Source organism: Neomonachus schauinslandi, chromosome 3 (assembly GCF_002201575.2).
Source record: "Neomonachus schauinslandi chromosome 3, ASM220157v2, whole genome shotgun sequence".
NCBI classification, from domain to species: Eukaryota; Metazoa; Chordata; class Mammalia; order Carnivora; family Phocidae; genus Neomonachus; species Neomonachus schauinslandi.
Window position 1 is genome coordinate 2708277 of NC_058405.1, and position 21595 is coordinate 2729871.

The window sequence follows — 21595 nt, forward strand, 5'->3', positions numbered from 1 at the left end:
CACATTTCAGCCATGTATTTTATTCTATTTTAAAGAAAATTTATTTTTTTTTAGTTTCTTAGAGTTTTATTTTTACTAACTGTACTTTCTTATTTTTGGTCTTCCATATAGTTTGAAACTCTGAATACTAAACACATTCTTTTATGACAATTAAAAAAAGCGATTTTCTGGTCCAGAAAAAATCTATGGGCATTTATAGATGGAAGGAACAATTGACATCTTCATGATATTTCTGTGTAATCAACCACATATTTTATTTACGTCCTAAAGACTCATACGTTAAGACCAACACAACTTTGGGTTCCCCAAAAGACAAAAAACCAAAATAAACCAAGATATGAAAATGACCTCGGTTCCCTATTGCTCTGCCCTCGGGCAGGTGCACATGCGAGGTTAAGGCAGACGACTTGGGACCATCCGACTCCAGCACCCCACCTCCCCTTTCCCGACCCTCACCCCCAGTGACTAGGATCAGGGCCGCTCAGAAGTCCTGCCTCGACTCCAGGCTCCCATAATTCTGAGCAGGGATACGGGGAAGCGTAAGAAATAGGCTCTCAGGCCTACAACTCTCTCCGCGTCTTCTCGACGGCAGCGCCACCTCGTGGTGGGGACGAGGCATCACGCTCCCGGGAACCGGCACTGATGGGTAAGGATGGGAATGTCCCCCAGAGCCTGTCCTCGCTGCCAAACCCTGCGGTGCTCAGAGCCCCAGATCCAGAAACCCCCAACGCACTGAAGTACCTGCTGCCACACCCACCTCCTGGTACCTGGCGGGCAGAGAGAAAGAGGCCACCAAGGAAGCCGGGAGGAGAGGACACGCCGATTTTAAGGGCATCTGCTCTCTGCTTGGAAAAGCGACGCCAGACCTGGAGGTCAGAGCGCTCCTAAGTAACTACATTTATGGCAAGGCGGCAGCGACTCCTGTCCCGTGCGTTCGGTTTCACCACACATTTAAGACGGTGTCTGTCATTCACACACTGGTGTGTCCAGCTTTGGTCTGTGCTAGCCCAGCCATGTGCCAAGAGCCGCGCAACCCGAGGGAGGACTGCAGACCCTCGCGGTGCTCGTGGGTCGGATGTGGGACGTGCAGACACACACTGGTAAACAGACCAACACAGAACGTCCACGGATGGCCAGGGCTGTGTGCACGGGGGCTTTCAGAGAGTAACAGAGAAAGCCCATTTCAAGTAGGGGGACAGGAAAGCCCTTTCTAGGACCGAAGCCTCGGACCTGCAGAGGAAGAGAGAGCGGCTGAGCGTGGGCACCAGCAGGGGTGTGTCCGCGAGCCCCTGAAGCAGGGGGGAAGCCAGGAATTGGAGGGCAGGTGGAGGGGCCATGCCAGGGGCGTGGATTTTATCCCAAGGGCAACAGGGAGCCATCAAAGAGGTTTTATTTTAAGTAGGCTCCACGCGGGGCTCCACGTGGGGCTTGAACTCCCAACCCTGAGATCATGACCCGAGCTGCAATCAAGAGTCGGACATTTAACCAGCTGAGGCACCCAGGCCCCTAAAGGGTCTTGAGGAGGGAAGTCACACCAATGTACAGGTTAAAGATCTACGTGCCCCCTGTGCAGAGACTTGAGCGGAGAGAGAAAGAGGAGAGGCTGGTCACCCAGCAGACCCACACCACACACCGTGGTGGCTTCACGGTGGTTGAGTGAAGAGCAGCGGGCAGAGTCAAGAGGCAGAGGGGTCCAGGGTGCGGGCGAGCGAGGTGTCAGCGCGACAGACACCCAGGGTTGTGGCCCGAGCTCCCGGGGCTGTGGGGAGGGGTGGGGCCCAGCACAGGGCAGGGCAGGTCGGGGACCTGGGTGGCAGGAGACCCAGAGTTCAGTTGGACGCACAAGGATAGAGATGTCTGTGAGCCAAGCAAGGTGGCCACGGGACGGGCCGACAGTCTGAGCGAGTCTGGGGCTCAGTGCAGACCTGGGCCGGAGACACGGGGAGAGCTGGGGAGAGCTTGAGCTTAAATTCATGGAAGCCGCGGACTCCAGCCAGGTGGAGGGTGCAGACACAAGGGAGGGCCAACAAAGGCACCTCCAGGAGAATGGCCAGCGAGCTAAGAGGGAAGGACAGAGGGCCGTCGTGGAAGGCCAGTGTGGAAGGAGGCGGCCGGCTGCATCCTGGGCCTGTGGAGCGGGACGGTGCCCCCGGGATGTGCCCCCGGGTCCCTGGCGACCAGGTCAAGGGCATTTAGGCCTCAGAGGACTTTGTGGGCTTTATTTTATGCCTCCAGGTTCTCCCGATGTTGTGAGAAGTGCAGCAGACAGGTAAGTATTCAATCATGGATATTCCAGGGATGTCGGATTTTAAGTTTGACACAAAGACAGTCACTCTTGGCGAACCCAGTGGCCATCCTGAGGTGCATCCCCTTTGCTATGTGCTTTCTTTATCTAATGAACTAATTTCACACAAGTCCTACAGAATAGGAGCACACCTCTCAGATGTTTTCAATATGGTTTTCTTGACGAGGCCAAGGGCCAAGGGCTGTAACGAAGCTGGCAGTATTCTGAGTTGTTCTAGAAAACACTGGAACTGCCCCGACACTTGATTCAGTGAACTCAGCTAGAACCAAGAGCAAGCAAAATATTTAGCTCAGAAAGAAAACTGACTTCATGGTTTGGTTCTGTGGGAACTGCAAAAAGCGAAAAATTCTGGTTTTCATTAGTAGCAACACATAAAACAGGATGGAGTGTAGTTAACAAGAAAGGAATCCAAGAATTTCATTCCAGGGGAAAAGCCAAAGAACTGTGTGGGAATCAAGGTCACTGGTATTAAATTCTGACTATGCACAAAAATGTTTTAAAAGGCCATTATGGTTGGCTACTTTTTGTACAAGAGACTGCTTTTTTAAAAAAAAGTGATTTGGAAACAATGTGTCTCACGGAGTAAAAGAAATATTTCAAGGAGAACTTAAGTTGCATGCTTTTCATATCTTAGGTTGATAAAATTTATTGGATACTATTCCATGCATTTACAAATAAAATATGCAAAAGAAACTAATTTGTTTGCAGATAACTTATATTAGTAAATCACAGACTGACTATAAGCAAGATTTATAAAAAGCAAGATGGTGTTTGTATCTTTAGAAAAACGGAATTTAGTTACTGGAATAATGGCAAGGTTAGCCTTCAATCACACTCCCTTAAAGAGGCAAATTTTTATGCTTTTAAAAACTTTTGGGGCACCTGGGTGGCTCAGTTGGTTAGGCGACTGCCTTCGGCTCAGGTCATGATCCTGGAGTCCCGGGATCGAGTCCCGCATCGGGCTCCCTGCTCGGCGGGGAGTCTGCTTCTCCCTCGGACCCTCCCCCCTCTCATGTGCTCTCTCTCATTCTCTCTCTCTCAAATAAATAAATAAAATCTTTAAAAAAAAAAAAAAACTTTTAACAAATCACTTTCTGTTGCCAAAAAGGAAAACTTAACAGATAACATTTACTCAGGAAACATAATGCTCACAGAAACTTGGCCATTATCACTGACGTCACAGTAATAAATAGTACTTCCGGGATAAAAATACATTAAAGATAACACTGCTCAAACTCTTCGGCAAATTCCAGGGAATTATCTACACCTAAAAATTTTCAAAAGAATGTGAGAATCTGGCTTTGCCAGCTGAAGGAAAATTGGAAGAGTAGAAGCATGCTAACTTAGACATTCACTGTAGAAGACAAAATGGGATCAGAGCAGGGACTGCTGATTGTTTAATGGAAGACGTACGTGCGCAGATACTCCTACGAGCCCAAGCATCTTCCCTCTAGAGATGGCAAGAGGAGCAGACGTCCCAGAACAACCAAAGCACAGATCTGAGCCCGACCTGGAACTGAGATCAAACACTATCTGTCAGCAATATGATGCTCTCCCTGCCTGAAGAGAGGAAGCTCTAAGAGATCATGGGGGAGGGGGCAGGATACCAGGGAATTTAAAGTCAAGTATTTCGAAAAGAGGCTGATAAACTGTGGACCATATCACAGAGAAAGACATTGTGACCTCACGCTTCCTTCCAAAGCCTCGCTTATCCAAACTCTTGAGGGGATGAGATGTTCCTGTTAGGAGATTTTACAACGTCTAAAACCACCCTTTAAACCTGGAAGCCGAAGAGATAACCATTTTTTTTTAAAGATTTTATTTATTTTTTAGAGAGCGAGCGAGAGAGAAACAGCATGAGAGGGGAGAGGGTCAGAGGGAGAAGCAGGCTCCCCGCTGAGCCGGGAGCCCGATGTGGGACTCGATCCCAGGACCCTGGGATCATGACCTGAGCTGAAGGCAGACGCTTAACCATCTGAGCCACCCAGGCGCCCGAGATAACCATTTTTGATGCAAGCTGAAAGACAGACTCACGGTTCCCTGCCTCCTCGGAGCATTCTCCACTAAAAGAGGAGCCATGGAAACATGGGAACCTGGAAAGCCACTCTGCACAAGGATCCGATGCCGCCCCGGGCAGCACGGGCCGCAGGAGCTCATGCTTGTCTGGTTTATAGACACTCCTAGTCCTGCCTCTTGGCCTTGGCCACATCTCGTTCGAGGAACGCCGCCCCCTCGTCTGTCGACTACTGTCGGGGATAGGTTTGCCCTGCATGGTCTGAGAAGGCGGATGACCAAGTCTGCCTAAGATCACTAAGACAGAGGAGAGAGGCTACAAGTCAAGGCAGGAGGCCTCCACCCTGGAAGAAGGTGACGGAACGTATCACAGAGATGCCCGGCAGCTTTCAGCTTGCACCTGCTTCCAGACTGCGCCGCTCCGATGTTCCACCGCAGGGCTGACCTCACCGGAGCCACAGTCGGCCAAACCCTACTGGGTAACGTCCACGGGCCTGCTGGTACTCAGCGGCTTTTCTGTTTGCACCCCAGAGCACCTGCCACACCCCAGCGCAATGCCTACTGTGTTGGTTCATGGAATTATTTAGCAGAGAATCCCTGCACACCTCTGGCAGGGGCCAGGCTGCTCTGTCCCAACCCGCGTTTCCTTCCCCTTACCGTCTGGTCCCGGTGGTCCGGCAGGCCCTGGGGGCCCTGGGAGTCCTGGCCTTCCATCGATGCCCGGTGGGCCGGGGTACAGCGCAGGGATGCCTGGGTCTCCTATGAAGCCTTTGGGGCCCATTTCACCCGGTAAGCCTCTCCTCCCATCTGAAAGTGCAACAGTGACCACCAGCAGCATGAGACTTGGGATACAGAACATCTGGGTTGGCATTCCCGTCCCCCAGGGGCCACCAGGACTGGCGGACCTACAGTCCAGTCAGTGACTTAAGGGTGGATGCTGTTGGTAGATTTCATCACCTTATTTCCCCCTCAAAAAAGCCCCGAATGATGGTGTGAGTTGTAACCCTGGCCAGACAGCTGCCCACGCTCGCCCAGCCAGCCTGCAGCATCACGCCAGTCGCTGTCAGCGGCACGGCCAGGCCCCGTGGGGGGCGCCGTCGCAGGGGGACCGCTCCCCAGACGGCCTGTGACGCACGTGCTCGGGCCGCTTCGAGCCGCCGAGCCTCGTCTGTGAGAGCCCAGTGGCAGAGCTGAGCGGTCAGGAAGGGGTCGGGGCTCTGCGGGAACACCCGGGTGGGGGCACACGTTTGATACCACGGAGTCTATTACCTTCATCTCTGACGGACGTGCCGGGGAGGCCGGGTGGGCCCGGGTCTCCTGGTGCACCTCGGCTTCCAGGCTCCCCGTGGGTCCCTGGGAATCCTGGGTCACCTCTGGCACCTGCAACCGAGACAGGCCCCCCACTTAGAACAGGACTGCCTGCATCTGAACCCGGTTCCTCCACTCTTTACGCCCGTGATCTAGAGTTCTGCGCCTCAATTTCTCCACCAGCAAAACAGGGCTACCATCAGTCCCCATCTCAGGGGGTGGTTAGGAAAAGTAAATCAATCAACAGGAGCGAGGAGAGTGACTGAGACCCCTGCCCGCGCCCTGTGAGCACTGCATAAACGCTAGCCATCAGGAATGAGTCAGAGGAGACAAAATAAATGCAGACCACAGACCCTCTCGTTTGTTTGGGAGAAGAGCAAGATTCATTGTTTTAGTTCACTTGCAATCATTAAGAAAAAAAAATACAAGTCTCCTCCAGCCTTCTGGGTCTCGACAAGCTCCTGCAAGGTTACTCTGTGAAGATATGTTTATTTTCTTCTCTTCCCTGAGGGAACCTGCTCATTAGTCAGCCTATGGTGCTCAGGAGCCCACGCCTGCCAACTCACCAATTTAAAACCATCGCCTTCCCAGTGTGGTTTCAGAAATATGAGGTGGTGAGAACAGGGAGTGGATGGATTCTGGGCTCGCGGTCAGGGACGTTTTTGAAAAATGGCCCACATTAATTAAAAAAATTATGTTCCCGAAGCCTCAAAAGGCAGTATTTCGATTTCACCATAATCATTAACAATGAGTGGACCTCATGCTCCTTTTCCTGGGGTTTCTGGCTTGGCAGGCACGCCACAGTTGGACTCCACAGTCAGGAGGGCGCGTGCTAGCCGTCCAGGGAGGGCGATCTGAGGTGTTGAGCGTGGATCCCAAATACGCTCATTTACCCAGATGTGTTAATTGGCAAGAACGCATGAAACACAGCTATCTTTGCGTTGGGCGTTCTTCTCTCGGGGGCTCACCGGGCTCTGTCCTCAGCCCTGTGCTAGTCTATGTTCTCTTCAGTGTTGGACAAACACATGCAAAGGTTGTTGTTAAATGGACAGATGGTCCCCACCACCCAGGAGAGGGAGTGTTTGACCTCTGGACATATAAAGCAGGGAGTCAGCTCATCTGCTGGGTGCAGGAAGAAAATATGAGACCACCTTTATTTTAAAACACTCAGTCTTTAAAAATCCCTTTCTGGGGGCGCCTGGGTGGCTCAGTCGTTAAGTGTCTGCCTTCGGCTCAGGTCATGATCCCAGGGTCCTGGGATCGAGCCCCGCATCGGGCTCCCTGCTCAGTGGGAAGCCTGCTTCTCCCTCTCCCACTCCCACTGCTTGTGTTCCCTCTCTCGCTGTGTCTCTCTCTGTCAAATAAATAAATAAAATCTTTTTTAAAAAAATCCCTTTCTGAGGCGTCTGAGGTAGTACGTACACTATTCAGTCCACTCAGGTAACCTACTATCTGCCTGGTACCCTTCCAGAAATTGGGGATGCTGCAGTGAACCACGATGGCGAAAATCGCTGCCCTCATGGAGCTCCATACAACACGGATAAATTATCCGTAAGTCCATATTCATACGATTATTCATACGGGTGCTGAAAACATTTTTTTTTAATCTGGAAGGACTCATATTCAAAAAGGTTCTGAGGTCACTGCTCTTATCACAGAATTAGAATATTTTGGTGCGATCCTGCCAGTCTGGAAGGCTGAGTAAAATAACAACATGGGCATTAGCCATACCACATGCAAAGCCCTTCACGTACACTCAGGGGTCCACTGGGACAGTGGGAGCATCTTCTGGGCAGTTGGTCACATGGAAACACTTGGGGATTCCTCGAAGGTTCAAAGGATGTGGCTGTTTACAGACTATGGATTATGGCCAATTTGGGGTTCAGACTGGCAAGCAGAGGGCAGAAGCATCTCGGTGCCCATGGGGCAGAAAGGAGTGAGGGTGGCTGGGGCTGTTGCCATGAAGCCCGAGGTCCAGCAGGACTGGGTTTCTTCAGTGATAGTACAGATAGCAAAGCAGAGTCTGCACAAGGTATGCAGAAACGAGGGAATCTCCCGGGCAAGGGGTCTCTGCTGGAGTGCCGGGGGCACTCTCTCTGGCAGAGGTGAAATGGGGATCTCTCTGGGACACCACATTCAAGCAGTCAGGGCACTTGTACATGAGACTCCTGTTCTCCAAAGGGTATGTTCTAAACATCTTTTTTGTTTTGTTTTGTTTTGCTTAGAAAACCTTTCTTGCAGGTTCACAACTGGGTCCGAAACAAGAGAATGCGTGTGTGATGCAGACATACGAACCTTTAATTAGGGAGGGGTAAGGGAAGTAAGCAGGTGCACCTGGGGGGCCGCGGTCACCCGCTTCTCCCTGGAGGAGAGAAGAGGAAAACAGAAGAATGTGAGACCCGCCTTGTGGACTTCTGGATGCTCTGCGTATTTGCAGGGACACCAGCCGGACACACCAAGAGGCAACAAAGTGGGCAGATACTAATCTCACTTTGAAATCCTTGTCAAGGACCAGAGGCGGTCAGCTGGCTATTTTCTGTACTGTCGGATGACTCCATTATTGATCACGGTATCTGAGCACCCCCATAGGGGGGCAGGTGCGATACCACGATACCCTGACCTAATACCATCTGGATGGTAAGACCTAAACTTTCTTGAGTCTCCCAGGGCCCCAAAGGCCTAACCACTGAATTGCCCTGTCCTCACCAGATATGCCCCTCTCCCCAGGAGGAAAGTCTCCCCACCTGGCTGGATCCCCATCACTGGACCAGCTGTGTCCCACCTAGTCCTCAACCGATGAGGTGTCACCTCCCTGCCAGCCCATGGAATTATTCACACAAGTTAATCATATTCTCCCTTGGGAACAGGGGGTATCCCACCCTCTTGTTACTACGAAGCCTGCTCCCACAGCCCCACTGGTTCGCTCTGCCCCAGGCTGTGACTTCCAAATGCCCCTGCGTGGCACGCAGCATCGTGAGGCCTTGACGCATGTGACTAATAAATCCGTGTCCACCGAATCTGTCCAGGGCTGGGTGTCGTGTGCTGGCTTATCGTGTATCACACAGGATGGAGGATGCCTCCTCCAACAGGGTGATGGGCAGGTGATCCGAATGCCAGCCAAAGGAAGACCAAGCTCACCTTGGGTCCTGGGGGCCCGTCGGGGCCTTGATAACCATCCAGTCCTCTGCTCCCCTGAAAGAAAGAGGCTCAGTGCTTACTCGTACCTCTAACAGGATTTAAAGAAGTGACACAATACCATTATTATGTCTAATAACACTCCCCATTCATTAAAATCACCTAGTACCCACTCTGCGCCCAATTTTCCCGGATTTGGGTCTCAAAAATGTTTTTTTTTTAAAAGTGGATTTGTCTAAATCAGGATCCAAAGTCCAAAGACGACACTTGGCTGACAGGTCTCTAAGTGCCATAATTCATCATAGTTTCCTCCTCTCTCTCGGTAACATTTCCACCATTGTTGGAGACACCAGGCCGTTGGTGCTGCACGGCCCCGTGGTGGGAGCGGTCCGTTTCTTGCTCGTGGCACCATGTGGCGCTCCTCGGTCCCGCGTACTTCCTCTCGAGTGGCCACGAGATCTACGGGCTTCATTGGGCTCAGGTTCACCTTTTTTTTTTAAGATTTTATTTATTTATTTGACAGAGAGAGAAACAGCGAGAGAAGGAACACAAGCAGGGGGAGTGGGAGAGGGAGAAGCAGGCCTCCTGCAGAGCAGGGAGCCCGATGCGGGGCTCGATCCCAGGACCCTGGGACCATGACTTGAGCTGAAGGCAGACGCTGAACGACTGAGCCACCCAGGCGCCCCTCAGGTTCACCTTCTGAGCAGGAATTGTTCACAGAGGCTGCTGTGTCCTTCCCACTGCGTCCTTCAGGAGGCCTGGAGGCCCCATGTCACTGACCTTATGATTGACCATCTAGTAAAACCTTCCCCCAAGGTGGGCTTTGAAAACTTTTAGTTAACACCAAACAGAAGCATTAACGCTTCTTAATTTAGAATTTTTCTCTTCATTTAAAAAGGGCAAAGGACTGCTTTCTAATTCCCTTGAGTGTTTATTGAAGGAGAACGCTCACCCTCCTGAGCGCATCATGGATGGAGATACACCGTAAAGCTTTTTACCAAATCTAGAAGTTCATTCCCTCTTGCTAAAGACTATGTGCCAGTGCCAGGTGCCACTCTGATTATTTCACAGGTTACTGTGAAACGCCAGAGCACGTATGCTGGAAGTCCTGCTGTCTGGGATGAACACGGAGGCCATAATGTCACTTTTCGTGGCAGGCGTTTGATGCGGACAGATTGGTTTCCTTTCACACTAGGTGGAGCTGCAGATTCAGAAGCGAAGGCAAACGTCTCTGACGCTAAATGGACCTCCTTTGAGGCCAGCTCTCAGATAGTCAAGGACTCCTGCAGGAGCTTGCCAGGGACGGGAGCGGGCAACAAGGTGCTCGGTCTGAGCTGCACGTGTGCCCAGCAAAAACAATCCAGCCCGGACACGGCGCGGGACGCCCCAAACGTGCCTGTCGCCCTGTGGCCCGAGTGTCATCCACTGGGTGTGATGTCATCACCGAGCAGCCCCCCCCGCCGCACGACATGCCTCACCCCCCATGTCGAATGCGCCCAAACAGCACCAACACTTCTGAAGTTTGTCCCAGCGGTTTGGGATGAACCGGCTATTCCGGAAAACCAAGAGGAGAAAGGGCACAGTTGAAGCGCTCAGCGGTCCTCTCGCCAAGACTACTGGCAGATGTAATCCCAAAGCCAACACAACGATCTAGAAGTTTCGCTGTGAGTTCTCAGCAGCAGGGGAACTGACTGGGGGTGGGGGTGGGCCGAGTATTAGCCCACCGAGTATGACTCAGCAGAGTAAAGGGGAAAACTCGCACTCGTGGCTCATCTGAGACCCCTGGCACCTAACGGGTTCTCTTTGTGTTTCTAGGTGCAGACATGACAACAGAGTGGGGGAAGCAAGGGGTGCGTGGTCAAGGAGGAATTATCTGGGGACTGGATTAGTAACTGGACAGCCAGTCAGGAATAACGGCAACTTGTCCAGGAGGAGGGCGCCCAGCGGTCACGTCTGAGATGGCGTGCGGGCTGACAAGCAGGTGACTCGCCATTCGTGTGTGTCCCAGGCATTTCCTATTTGTACAGTCGAGTAAACTGTCTCCCCACAGAGACGTCCTGCTCGGCCAGAAGTGTCCCTGTCATCCCCTGGAGGCTGTGGGCCGCCGGTTTTCCCATCTGGCCGCAGCAGGGAGAGGCCCCAGGTGGTGTCTGCCGAGCATCTTGTCTCACAGAAACAATGAGTTCCAGGGGGCTGCCGTGTGCAACTGCTCTTTAAAAGCCTATAACTCGTTAGTGTTGGGTGTAGAAAAAAATTATAATTGTCACTTCACTAGCACATGGCCAGCGATGAAAGTATTAGCAACAGCACTTCAGTTATGTTGGTGGGTGGAGACGGATTACTTACAGATGCTCACGTTTGCTTAGTCCTCTGTCCCTTCACTTGATTACTGAAATCCTGAACACTGGAACTTGGCTTTCTGGCCTTTGTTGGGGTACAGCCTGGACAGCTGTTGTCCACGTACCCTGCCCTTGGGGATACCCCTACCAGTTCCTAATGTCATGAGAAATGGGTGTCATTAGGGAAACCCTGGTGTCAGCTCCCTGGCCTGAGTTTGGGATAAAAGGACAGAAACGGGAAGAAGACTAGCCAAGGCTGCAGGAAGGAATCAAGGCTGGCCCCATTGCGAGTGGTCAGAGCCCATGCGGAGGGCTCACAGGGCTGTGCCCAGAACCAGTGAGGTCGGAAACCAAGGCTGGGAGGCCAAGGCCATCTGCAGTCCCCAGATAGACAGGGGGAGCTCCCCGCAGGACACGGATGAGCCCCACATCCTTCTGGTTCTCCTAAAGTCCTACCACCGTCCTGCGATGGAGCCACGAGCAGGACTCAACGGAGTCCAGATTCAGAGGCTGAGTCGATTTTTAAAGTCTATTTCTAGGCACCTACCAGGCCTGAATGAGGGACATGCGAGCCCATGGGCTCCGAGAGGCATGCACCGTAACGAGGACGGTGTGATGGTTGCACATGGCAAGTAGTGGGAGGCCTGGCGAGGGGTCTTGTGCACACACGTCGCATCCTCATCCTGCCGCTTCACAAGCTGCACAGAACTACGTGGACGTGGACGCGCTCGCGTGGGGTCATCTCCAAGAACGGTGCCGAAAAAACCAGATGGCAGAGTGGTGGAGGTGCGCTATTCCCCATGCAATTACATGCAGGTGCAGATGCATGTCCTCTGGGGGCTCGCGGGCATCCGAAACGATGCCCACAGAGCCGGGAGAGCGCTGGCTTCCACAACGGGAAGGAGAATCACCAGAAACAGTAAATAGGGAACCTCATTACTCACTAAGAGAACTATTTCTACACGTACCCTCTCAGATGACCAAGCGCTCAGACAATCCTAAGTCTGATCCAGATTCAGAACACATTTCTCATCTAACAATTCCTTTTAAAAAACTGCCAAAAATCTGTCCACGGAACACAGAATGAAAATAACCAATCGGGTCATCACCGAAGATACAGTGTCAAAACATGTGAGATCAACATATGAAAAATGCAGGTAGACACTCGGCCGCCACATCGGCAACTTTCCCAAGAGTGGTGCACGGTGACGCAGGGGCCGCTGCCAAAGCACAGAACCAACGCGCTGGTTTGCAAAGGTGAGAAAAAAGGTGAGTGGTCTGACTCGGGCATTGCGAATGATCTGGGAGGAAGGATGATTTATGCAGGGTTTTAAATGTGTTTTTCTGGGGCACAGTTTCTTTCCCTGGGATAGCACAGTCTTCATAGTGTTTGACCTTTGTAAGATGTGTCAGCCCCGGGGCAGATTGTGTTTCGTGCATCCGACTTACTTTTTGTCCTGGAGAACCTTTCTCACCATCGAAGCCAGCAGCACCCTGGATGGAACAGAAAAGAGGAGCACCAGCTCAGAACATGCGGCCACGTTTTCCGGATGGCACGGTTATGGCCCTGACGCAGGCTAACAGAAAACACTCTACTAGGAAATCGCAAAGCCATCCGGAGATTCTTTTTATTTTCTAAAGGAGGTGGGTCATTTTAGCGACACTTTCACGCAATGCATCATATCTGCCCCTTAAGGAAATATGGAGAAATTGATAAGGACAGTAGGGTTCAACCAGCAGAGACAGAGCAAGGCCTGCACTCCATCATTCTCGGGAGTCTCTTCCTATTTTCGAAGATTCTAACGTGTGTCTTCTTAGTGGTAGCGCCTACCAGAGAGTCACCACCAGGCCGCCTTCTCTGTTCTGGCCATGGCTCTGGCCACGCTTCCCAGCTCCCTGTCGCTCGGCTGGGCAGGTGACCAAGGTCTGGCCGATGGAGGGAGGGCAGAAGTGGCAGGGGTCATTTCAGGCCACACTCCGAAGGAGGAGGTGTGCCCTCGGGCATGGGAGCCACAGGTGCTGAATCTCCCTGGGGGAGACACTCCCCTGACCCCCCCGTCCTGCTAGGGACACTTCTGTTGGACTCTCAGGGAAACAAGAATCATGTTCTTGTGTTGGAGCCAGTCCACAGGGTTGTCCGCACAGGTTCAGTTAGCCTCCCTGACAGAAGTGGTGAGGTCTCTGTTCTGCTCCCGCCTTCCTCCGATGGGGGGGCACAGTCTCAGACGGCAGTCCCTGGGGGCCACTCTGGTCGGGCCGCTGGGAGCGGGGAGGCTGTGCGAGGTGGGGGGAGGGAGGGCATACGCGACATCTCTGTACCTTTACCTCAACCTCACAGGGAACCCACAACTGCTCTGAAAGATGCAGTCTGCTTAAAACACACACCAAACAAACTGCAGTTACAGAATGCAAGGCTTACCCGTGGGCCTGAAAAACCCATGACTCCTTCTTCTCCCTTCAAGGATATGCCCTAGGAAGAGAACAGAGATGTCAGGCAGCCGGCCCGTCATGCTTCCCCCGCTTGGGGGTTCCAGCCCCCCCACTGGCCAGCCTGCCTCCTGGGGCCCCCGGTCCACCCCAGCGCCACACAGGGTCACAGAGAGTCGGCCAGGCCTGGATTATTGTCAGTCCTGGACCCCACTGGCATCGTCACGTAGCCGGTGACGCCAGGAGGGCTGGGAACACAGGGCAGGCGTGACAAGGATGAGACAGCAGGGCATCATGCGCTGCACCCAGAATGGAAGCCGCTGCCAAACCTGCCGGGGCCTCGAGCCCCACACCTGCGCTCTGGACGCACTGAGGTTCTGTTCATGAACCCCAGGAAATGTTGTTTAGCTGGTGTTTGTGATGCAAAAGGGAAGACAGTCTAAAACCGTTTTCTGAAAGGAGGCAGCAAAGCGAGCGCGGCTTGGAGTAACAGGTGGATGCTGCCAGAGCGCGTGGGGACACCGAGAGCTGGGGGCCCCCCAGTGAGGAGCGCCTGCTCAACTTACTTTTACTCCCGGCTCCCCGTCACCCCCCTTTTCACCCTGTGAAGACAACGAAATGTAAGGCAGGCCGTTAATTCAAGAATAGAAACGACGGATCAGGGTTTGTGGTCCCCGGAAGTATTTAGTGAAACCGTAAAAAATGATTATAAATGCATCAGAATAAACAACTCCTACACTTTGCAGCTTCAAAATTCAAGAGAAAAAAGGTGCGCTTTCTTCTGGATCTTCACATTAGCCGTTAAATCACGTGTTATGTTTTACACGATTGTGAGGCTGCCTGTCTTCTCTGCGTGGGGTCGCTGGGTCTCCCCCCAACCCCAGCGGCAGGCAGACCGGACGTGCTGTGTTGGAGCATACAGCCCCTGACCAGAATATTTGTTTGAATAAGATATTCTTAGGTGGGTCCTCTGAGAAAAAGACACATTTTGTATGTGTCCCAAGCAAAAGAGACTTTATTTGGAAAGCACTGTTAATTTTATATGATCTGAAAGATCTTTCATTTATATGAAAAAACGTAGTGACCAACTGGGTTCCTTTCCCATCTCTGCTGGGACAGTGCCCAGGATCCCCGTCCCCCTGTGGCAGCCTCCCGCAGGCTGGCCGGGCCCAGGCCCCAGCCCACCCCGGTTGCAGAAGACGAAGGAAATGTGAGGTGCAAGCTTGAGCACCTCACATCGATTCAACCTGCTCTGGCCTCGATCCATCCTTGGCGCCCATCCTGAGACTGGAAACCTGGCTGACGGTCAGGGCACCATCAGGAGCCAGAGTCCTGCCTGGATCCCACCTATGACTGGATGGGGTCCCCCTCCTGCCTGGTTGTCCAGTGGTGTCCTGTTCTAAACTCAGCTGGCTCACGACCGCCTGCTCCTGACGCATTTTCCCTGCCTTCCGGGACAGCTCAGGCACAGCTCCCTGAGGCCTGCCTTCTCCCACCCATGGCCGTGCACCCAATCCCCATCCGGACAGATACTTGAGAGCTGGAATTAGATTCTGTTTGGGGTTTTCACTTTGGTTCCCAGGCACTGTCTGTGCCCGACCTAATCTGGGGTTTTCACTGTGGTCTCCACTCCTCAGCAACACGAGGTCGGTGTTACCATCTTCATTGGGCACAAGGGCGCTCGAACACTTGTGATGGTTCAGTGGCCCGTCTGAGCGAATGAGTGGTAAAGTGGGGGGTTTTAGACTCCAAGACTATACTTTTTATCAGACAAAATATTAATGGAATTATAAAAGTCAGAAAACTGACTTTGATGCAAAAACACCCACAACAATGCTCCATGTCAGCAAAGACTAAAAGTAGGTTTATTTTGCCAAATACAACATTTTGCTCAAATAGTTCCATATCCTGGCTTTGAATTATGCTCTGACCACTAACCTACGCCTGCACAAGGATCTGCATACATATTCGAGATTGTTTCACGAATTCTCGTATTGTCTCACATTTATCACAACTTCTGAAGATGAGGGATGGATGCACCCATGTGATTGTGGGGAGTGTTTTCCTGCACGACGTACCAGTTGGATGGTGAGGGCTCTGGCTCTGTGATGGTTTTAAAAAGACCGAAGAAAGTTCCTTTTTTCTTTTTTTTTCTTCTCCTTATTTTAGTCCTATTGGGTGTACAGTCAATTTTGCTGAAGCCTCTTTACCTTGTATTGATCTGGGTGGAACATCTCCTTCATGGGTCCGATGATGGCATGGTGGGTGTCCGATGGAATCCCATTGGGTCCCGGCAGCCCCATGTCGCCCTGTGAATGGTTTAGCAAAAACAGTGATCTTTAAATTGCAAAGACACTCTTGAGTGTGAATAAAAGCACCACCACAAACTGCTATTTCTATTTTTGCATATTGTTCTCCACAAGTGCATCAATTTTATAATGTTATAATCACAGTATAAAATAAAATGATCACAATGCAAAATTATGTGTGTCCCCCTGCACTCATAATCATTTATGATTTATTCATAAAAGGTGTTTAGGTTGTTCAGAAGTTTGGGTTGCATTTGCTTCTGCGGATTTACCTCCTCATGATGGATTTCTATACAAGGGCTAAATATCTTCATATCAACGTATTACTCTAATGCTTTCCAAGATTGGGGCCAAGGTATAAGAAAAGCCTAAGAAATGAAAGACCACCCCAGTTTCACCACTGTTTCACCAGTTAAGGGTATTTTTATATTATAAAAAGTAGCATCTTCAATAAATAAAATAGCTCAAGCTTCTTCAGTTGGCATTTTTTTTCAAGGCTGAAATATTTATAAACTTTCTATAAATCAGTGTGCTTTTATGTTTCTCATAGAATTTAAATTTGAACAATTTTTAAGACATGAGGTCACTGTGATTAAATGGTTAATTCAGTATGGTTAGTTAACAACTTGCTATTCCTGAGATATGATGACCCTAACACGCTCAGCACAGAATCAAGGATGTTATTATTGAACTAAGGAAAAGCAGTGAAGTCATAGACTAGCAGGAAAAGAATGCAAAAACTAACAACAACAACAACAAAAAACCCAAAAAACTCCAGGCAAGTGAAAGAGTCATGGCTTGCCAAAAGACTTTCCTATAAGAGCATTAAAAAAGCCACAAATGGATCCTCTGAAAAGTTGTAAAAAGTATTTGATCAAATTATTTTTGAGACTTTTGAGGTACAGCTTTAGTGTTATAATAGTTTTTATAAAATATAGACTGTTTTATCAGAAATATTTATACGTTCTGTTATAATATATTGCTTTTGCCCTCAGTAACTGCCAATATAAAATCTGGATCCAGTGGGCCTAAAATGTGCAAATGCACTTAGCGTAAATGCTGGAGTTTGAGGTATCTGCTTGGCCACTGTACAAAAGTGATGAAGTGGTGAAATTAAATAATAAACCTGCAACACAGAATACATTACAAATTGCACATATATACGTATACAATGATAATCCCTATGTTTTAACAGATAAAGTTCCCTTCTACAGTAGACTCAAGGACAAGATAAACTGGATTGATAAATGTACAATGAATATAAAAAAAGGAGTAATTAGTTCACTGATTTTGGAAGAAGGTATGATTGAACGTATCAAGTGTCTAGACTTTGGGAATGCATATAGGTAATACAGTATCTTGGCTCAGGCTAATCAGAAGCCCTCATTCTTAAAATTTTAAGTAAATGCTGATGTTTAGTTGTTATTGTTTGTTTCAGCATGGTTTAATAAGCAAAAAATTGTTTGGCAAGTAGCTCTGTTGGAAAGCTATGAGGCTTATTACATGGTTGGTAAAGATGAGGCGATTAAAATTTTCTAATAAATACAGAAAATTTATAAAACAAGACATCAATTCATTTTTTTTAAAAAGCCAAAAAATGTGCACAAATTACATTTTTTGGATATTACAGTAATTTCATGAGAAAAAAAAGAGCATTTGCCTTATTCAAACAGAATTACTATGTGTAAATAGTAATAGCATCCCAAACCCTTTTGTTCTTTTTGTAAAATATAGCTAAAAATGAAGTGAAATGATTAATCTTCCTTCCACTTAAGGCATAGCTAGGGGCTGTGGAAGAGTGTTTTTTGGCATTTTTATCATTAGCAAGAAACACTTTTCATGGGATGCACAGACGGTGAAGTCCATCAACTTGCAACATTATTAGACAGGGTTTCTGCACCATATGCTCACCTCCTTTGGTATTTCCACATGTAAACTACATGATACAAATTTGAGCCCAGATGTCACCTAGTGTGAGCAGGAGACAAGGGACAGGATGTATCAGCTACAGAAAGGGGGACTTGCAGGGGTATCCTGTGAGTCTGCTAACATTACATCTACAAAAATGCCTGGAACTGCTTGCTCACCTTCCCCTTACCTGTCAGGGCCTTGATATTTTCTTACTAATATTTGAATCAACTCTAGAGATTATAGACATTCACTTCATTTCCATTCTGCCTGACGTGCCTACTCTCCCTTCCGTTCATGATTTCTTCCCAGATTTTTCTTCTTTTTATGTTATCTTACTATGTTGTCGTATTTCATTGCACAGGCATTTACATCTTCATGCGTTTGGATCTTTCAATGTTTTTCGTTTTAAATTTTTTTCTATGATATTAACACAAAGAAAAAGTCTTTCTCTTCAAACCTGAGAAGTACTGGATCCCACTTAGTGCGCTGTCCCATCAAAAAGCACAGCGGAAAACAAAATGAAAATCTGCCAACAACGAGGCCACAGAACAAAGGTATTTCACGGTGGGCCAGAGGTTTTGTGGTGAAGGCGATGGGTGACGTGTTGGTGAGGCTTTGCCTGCTGAGCTTTTCACACATGTGGCCTCAGGTGATGCTCCCAAAGGCCCACGGTCTCTGCCTGCGGCAGCGCAGACCATCGCAGACACCCACGCGGTCTTCCTGCTCGCCTGTGAGCCCGGCTAGGCCGGGCCGTCTGCCCTACATGGGCTCCATGTTGGCCTCTGGTTCCCGCCTCAGTTTGCTCAATCAGCTCGAGGGTCGCCACGTTGGGACACCTCGGGGCAGCGCCTTTACTCTGTGGGTGCTGCAGACGGCCGAGGTCATGTCTGCGTCAGAGGTCCGGCCGGGGCTAACCTACCCTGCGGGCTCTCACCGTCTCAGCGAACTGTCACTATCACTGAAGCCCCTTCCGCAGCCCGGCACTTTACAGTGATGGTTTCCTATGCAAATGGCCCAGACAACCGCATGGAAAACTGTCGTTAAAAGGATTTATTTCCTAACTGCTAAGCAGGCCTCCGCTTTAATCTCTTAGGTTTCCTTACCTTTTCACCCTTTTCTCCATAAAAGCCAAGTCCTCTGTTGCCCTGAAAAGAGAATGATTTTTCTAAGTTTTTAAAAGTCGTTCATCACAGTGAAATACTTTTTTTTTTTAAGAAAAAGAAATGTAAGATCTGCTTGCAGCATACTGAACGATTATCCTTGCAGAATATTCCAGAGTCCCCTCCCCAAAGCTATCTGACACAAAAGAAAGTGAATGTGTCTCCTTTTGTGAGTTCCACATATAGACCACGTAACAGGTGTAACGTTATGTGAACTGGGGCAGGCTGGGGTCACGTGGGGTTGCAGAAAGCAGCACCTCCCAGCGCCTTCTGCGCATTCCCCGAGATTAGGTCTGAGTGATGAAAACGATGGGGAGCAGAAACACAAAGTGCTGTTCTTTAACACACACGTGCTTTTGAGAAATCTGTACTTTATACTCTAAGCAAAACCTCGAAAATAGTGGGCTAACATTGGAGAATATTTTAGTTTGTTGTTCAACCATCCCGAGGATCGGGCTGTTGGCTGAGTCATGAATTCTGCACTTGCTGTGTGAGCTAGTGCTCTGCGACCGTCGAGCCCCCGGCCGCACGATGAACGTGGATGCCACGGGCGGTCGGAGCTCGTGTCCTCACCGCAGGTGCGTGGCGGAGCTCAGACCTGCTCCCGGGTCCCGTGGACTCGTTCGGACACCTGTCATCTGCAGAGATGATGGTCTCAGAGCGTGTCTTCAAGTCCAGCCTGACAGACCCAGGAAGCAGCCATCTCCTCATGGATCCCGTATCCGAGGATCATGATTCAGTGTCCCTTCTGCTCAGCCTTTTCTCATTTTGGTAAGATAATCCTAATTTCACAAACACTTCGATCCTTTTAATGATTTTAGGGGATGGTGATTCTCTGGGCTGGGCCCCGACTTAGCAAGGACTCAGTAGATTCACGAGGGGGTGGACATATGTTGGAGAACAGACTTGACCCTGAAGCCCAGGATAAGCCCGACAAGAAGCTGCCCTCCACACTTACACAGATTATAGAAATCGTGCTCTTTTCTTTGGCCTGCAAACAACTCTGCTTCCTCCCCAGGGTCTCCACAGGCCCGCCGCGACAAAGGATCACGTGGGGCCCTATCTGGTCTTTCTCTCGGCAGTATCCCGCCCGCCCCCTCCCGTACCCAGATATTCTCCAAAAATAAAAACAAAGCCTTTAATTAACTTTTGCTTTTTTGCTCCTTTCCCACCTGGCTGGGAGCTGAAATCAAAGCACAGAAATGCAGCCAGGCTAGATCAGAATGCGATTTGCTGGGGCCCCTGCCGTCCCTCTGCCCCGTGAGCTGGTTGTCCGAGTCCCCAGGAAGTGACCTGGCGGAGGGTGAGGGCTGTTTGTGTTGCAGCCAAGTGGGGATCTAAGGCGACCCTGGGGCTTAGCTGGCCCGTCCTATATCCGCTTCTCTTGGCTCTGAGCCTTTCCCACCCTGCTCGTGGCTACAAGACAGTGGGGAGCCCAGTGGTGGGGGCAGCAGGCTTAACGAGCTCCAGCCCCAGCCAGAAGCCATGTTAGAGGTGATGGGAGCAGGGGGGTGGGCCTGGGGGCCCCGGGGGTGGTGGCGGCCGAGGTCCCCGGGAGGTCACAGAGATGAGGTTTCCATGGGGCAGACAGGGGAATGTGTGGGCCACGGGATGGTCTTTCAACGTTGGTAAGGGCAGCCCAGCACTTCTGACACGTCACGTCTTGATCACAGACTCCTGCTGTTGGTCTTGCAGTTACCCAGCTCACCCCGGTGACGCTGAACCCTAGTTCTGTCTACAGGCTCTGACAAGCCACCTACTTTCCTGTGCTCCGTCCAACTTAATAACCTTTCTCTGATGGGAACAGCACAGCTCTGGGCTCAAGCTTGACTTGAAAATCCCTGACTGTATCCCCAGAGGCTGACGCCCTCACTCTCGGGCACAAACAGCCTGGTCACATCTGGGTGAGAAGGATGCCACTGGTCGCCCTACACAGATACAGTCACATTTAGTCCCTTCCTGTGCATTCACACAAACTGGAGCTGCTCCTGCATCTGCATTTCCAATCAAGCGTCCATCAGCGCGATTTTCACACAACGGCAGGCGTTATGTGATTTGCAAACAACAAGTCATTCACTGTATCCACTTAGCGATGTGCCAACCACTGCAGAGGTACCTCTGGATTCGTCTTTGGCATTTATAACATTAAGTCCTAAAAACCGACAGAATTGTTCTCATCACGAAACAAATAATACGCTGTTGTCCACCGGGTAGTTTTGCGGTCAAGAAGGGTACGCACAAGAATGAAAGCACCCCCCGGCCCCCCCGGCCCCCCCGGCCCCCCCCCATAACCCACTTACTGGCTGTCCTTTTGGCCCAGGGGGTCCAGGCGGGCCCTGCACAAATACAAAGAAATTTGTAAACTGTTTTCTTTATCCCAGGGCCCAGATAACATCTGCTAGAACGCTCTGGGAACGCCATCCCCTGCATGCTCAGAAGCCTGTGTAGTATGCATAGAGGTTTCTGGTACATCTGTCTGGGCGGGGAGGAAAGCCTGGAGGTGGAAGGCCGGGTCGGGCCTGGCTCTCAGAACTTGCCGGCGGGCCGTGGACAGCTGTTCTGGGTGTGCTCTCCTGAGTTCAGACTTGTGACTTCACCCGCGTCCTACTCCGGCTTGCTCGGACCCCTTGCAAGGGCCCAGGCCCTGTCATTGCAGAGACCGCTTCTCCCGACCCCCCCCGGGGCTCC

General features: G+C 50.5%; 1 protein-coding gene across 1 annotated transcript in view; it reads right to left on the bottom strand.

The window, feature by feature from the left end:
• The window catches only part of COL4A2 (collagen type IV alpha 2 chain), a 164990-nt gene that overhangs the window by 30925 nt on the left and 112470 nt on the right, over positions 1-21595 (bottom strand). The window contains exons 10-19 of the mRNA XM_021696009.1: positions 21208-21243; positions 18851-18892; positions 15738-15836; positions 14094-14129; positions 13520-13570; positions 12550-12594; positions 8765-8818; positions 7922-7988; positions 5588-5698; positions 4976-5125 (exon numbers count right to left, since the gene is read on the bottom strand). Coding sequence (XP_021551684.1) covers positions 4976-5125; positions 5588-5698; positions 7922-7988; positions 8765-8818; positions 12550-12594; positions 13520-13570; positions 14094-14129; positions 15738-15836; positions 18851-18892; positions 21208-21243 — 691 coding nt within the window. The remainder of the gene's footprint in view (positions 1-4975; positions 5126-5587; positions 5699-7921; positions 7989-8764; positions 8819-12549; positions 12595-13519; positions 13571-14093; positions 14130-15737; positions 15837-18850; positions 18893-21207; positions 21244-21595) is intronic.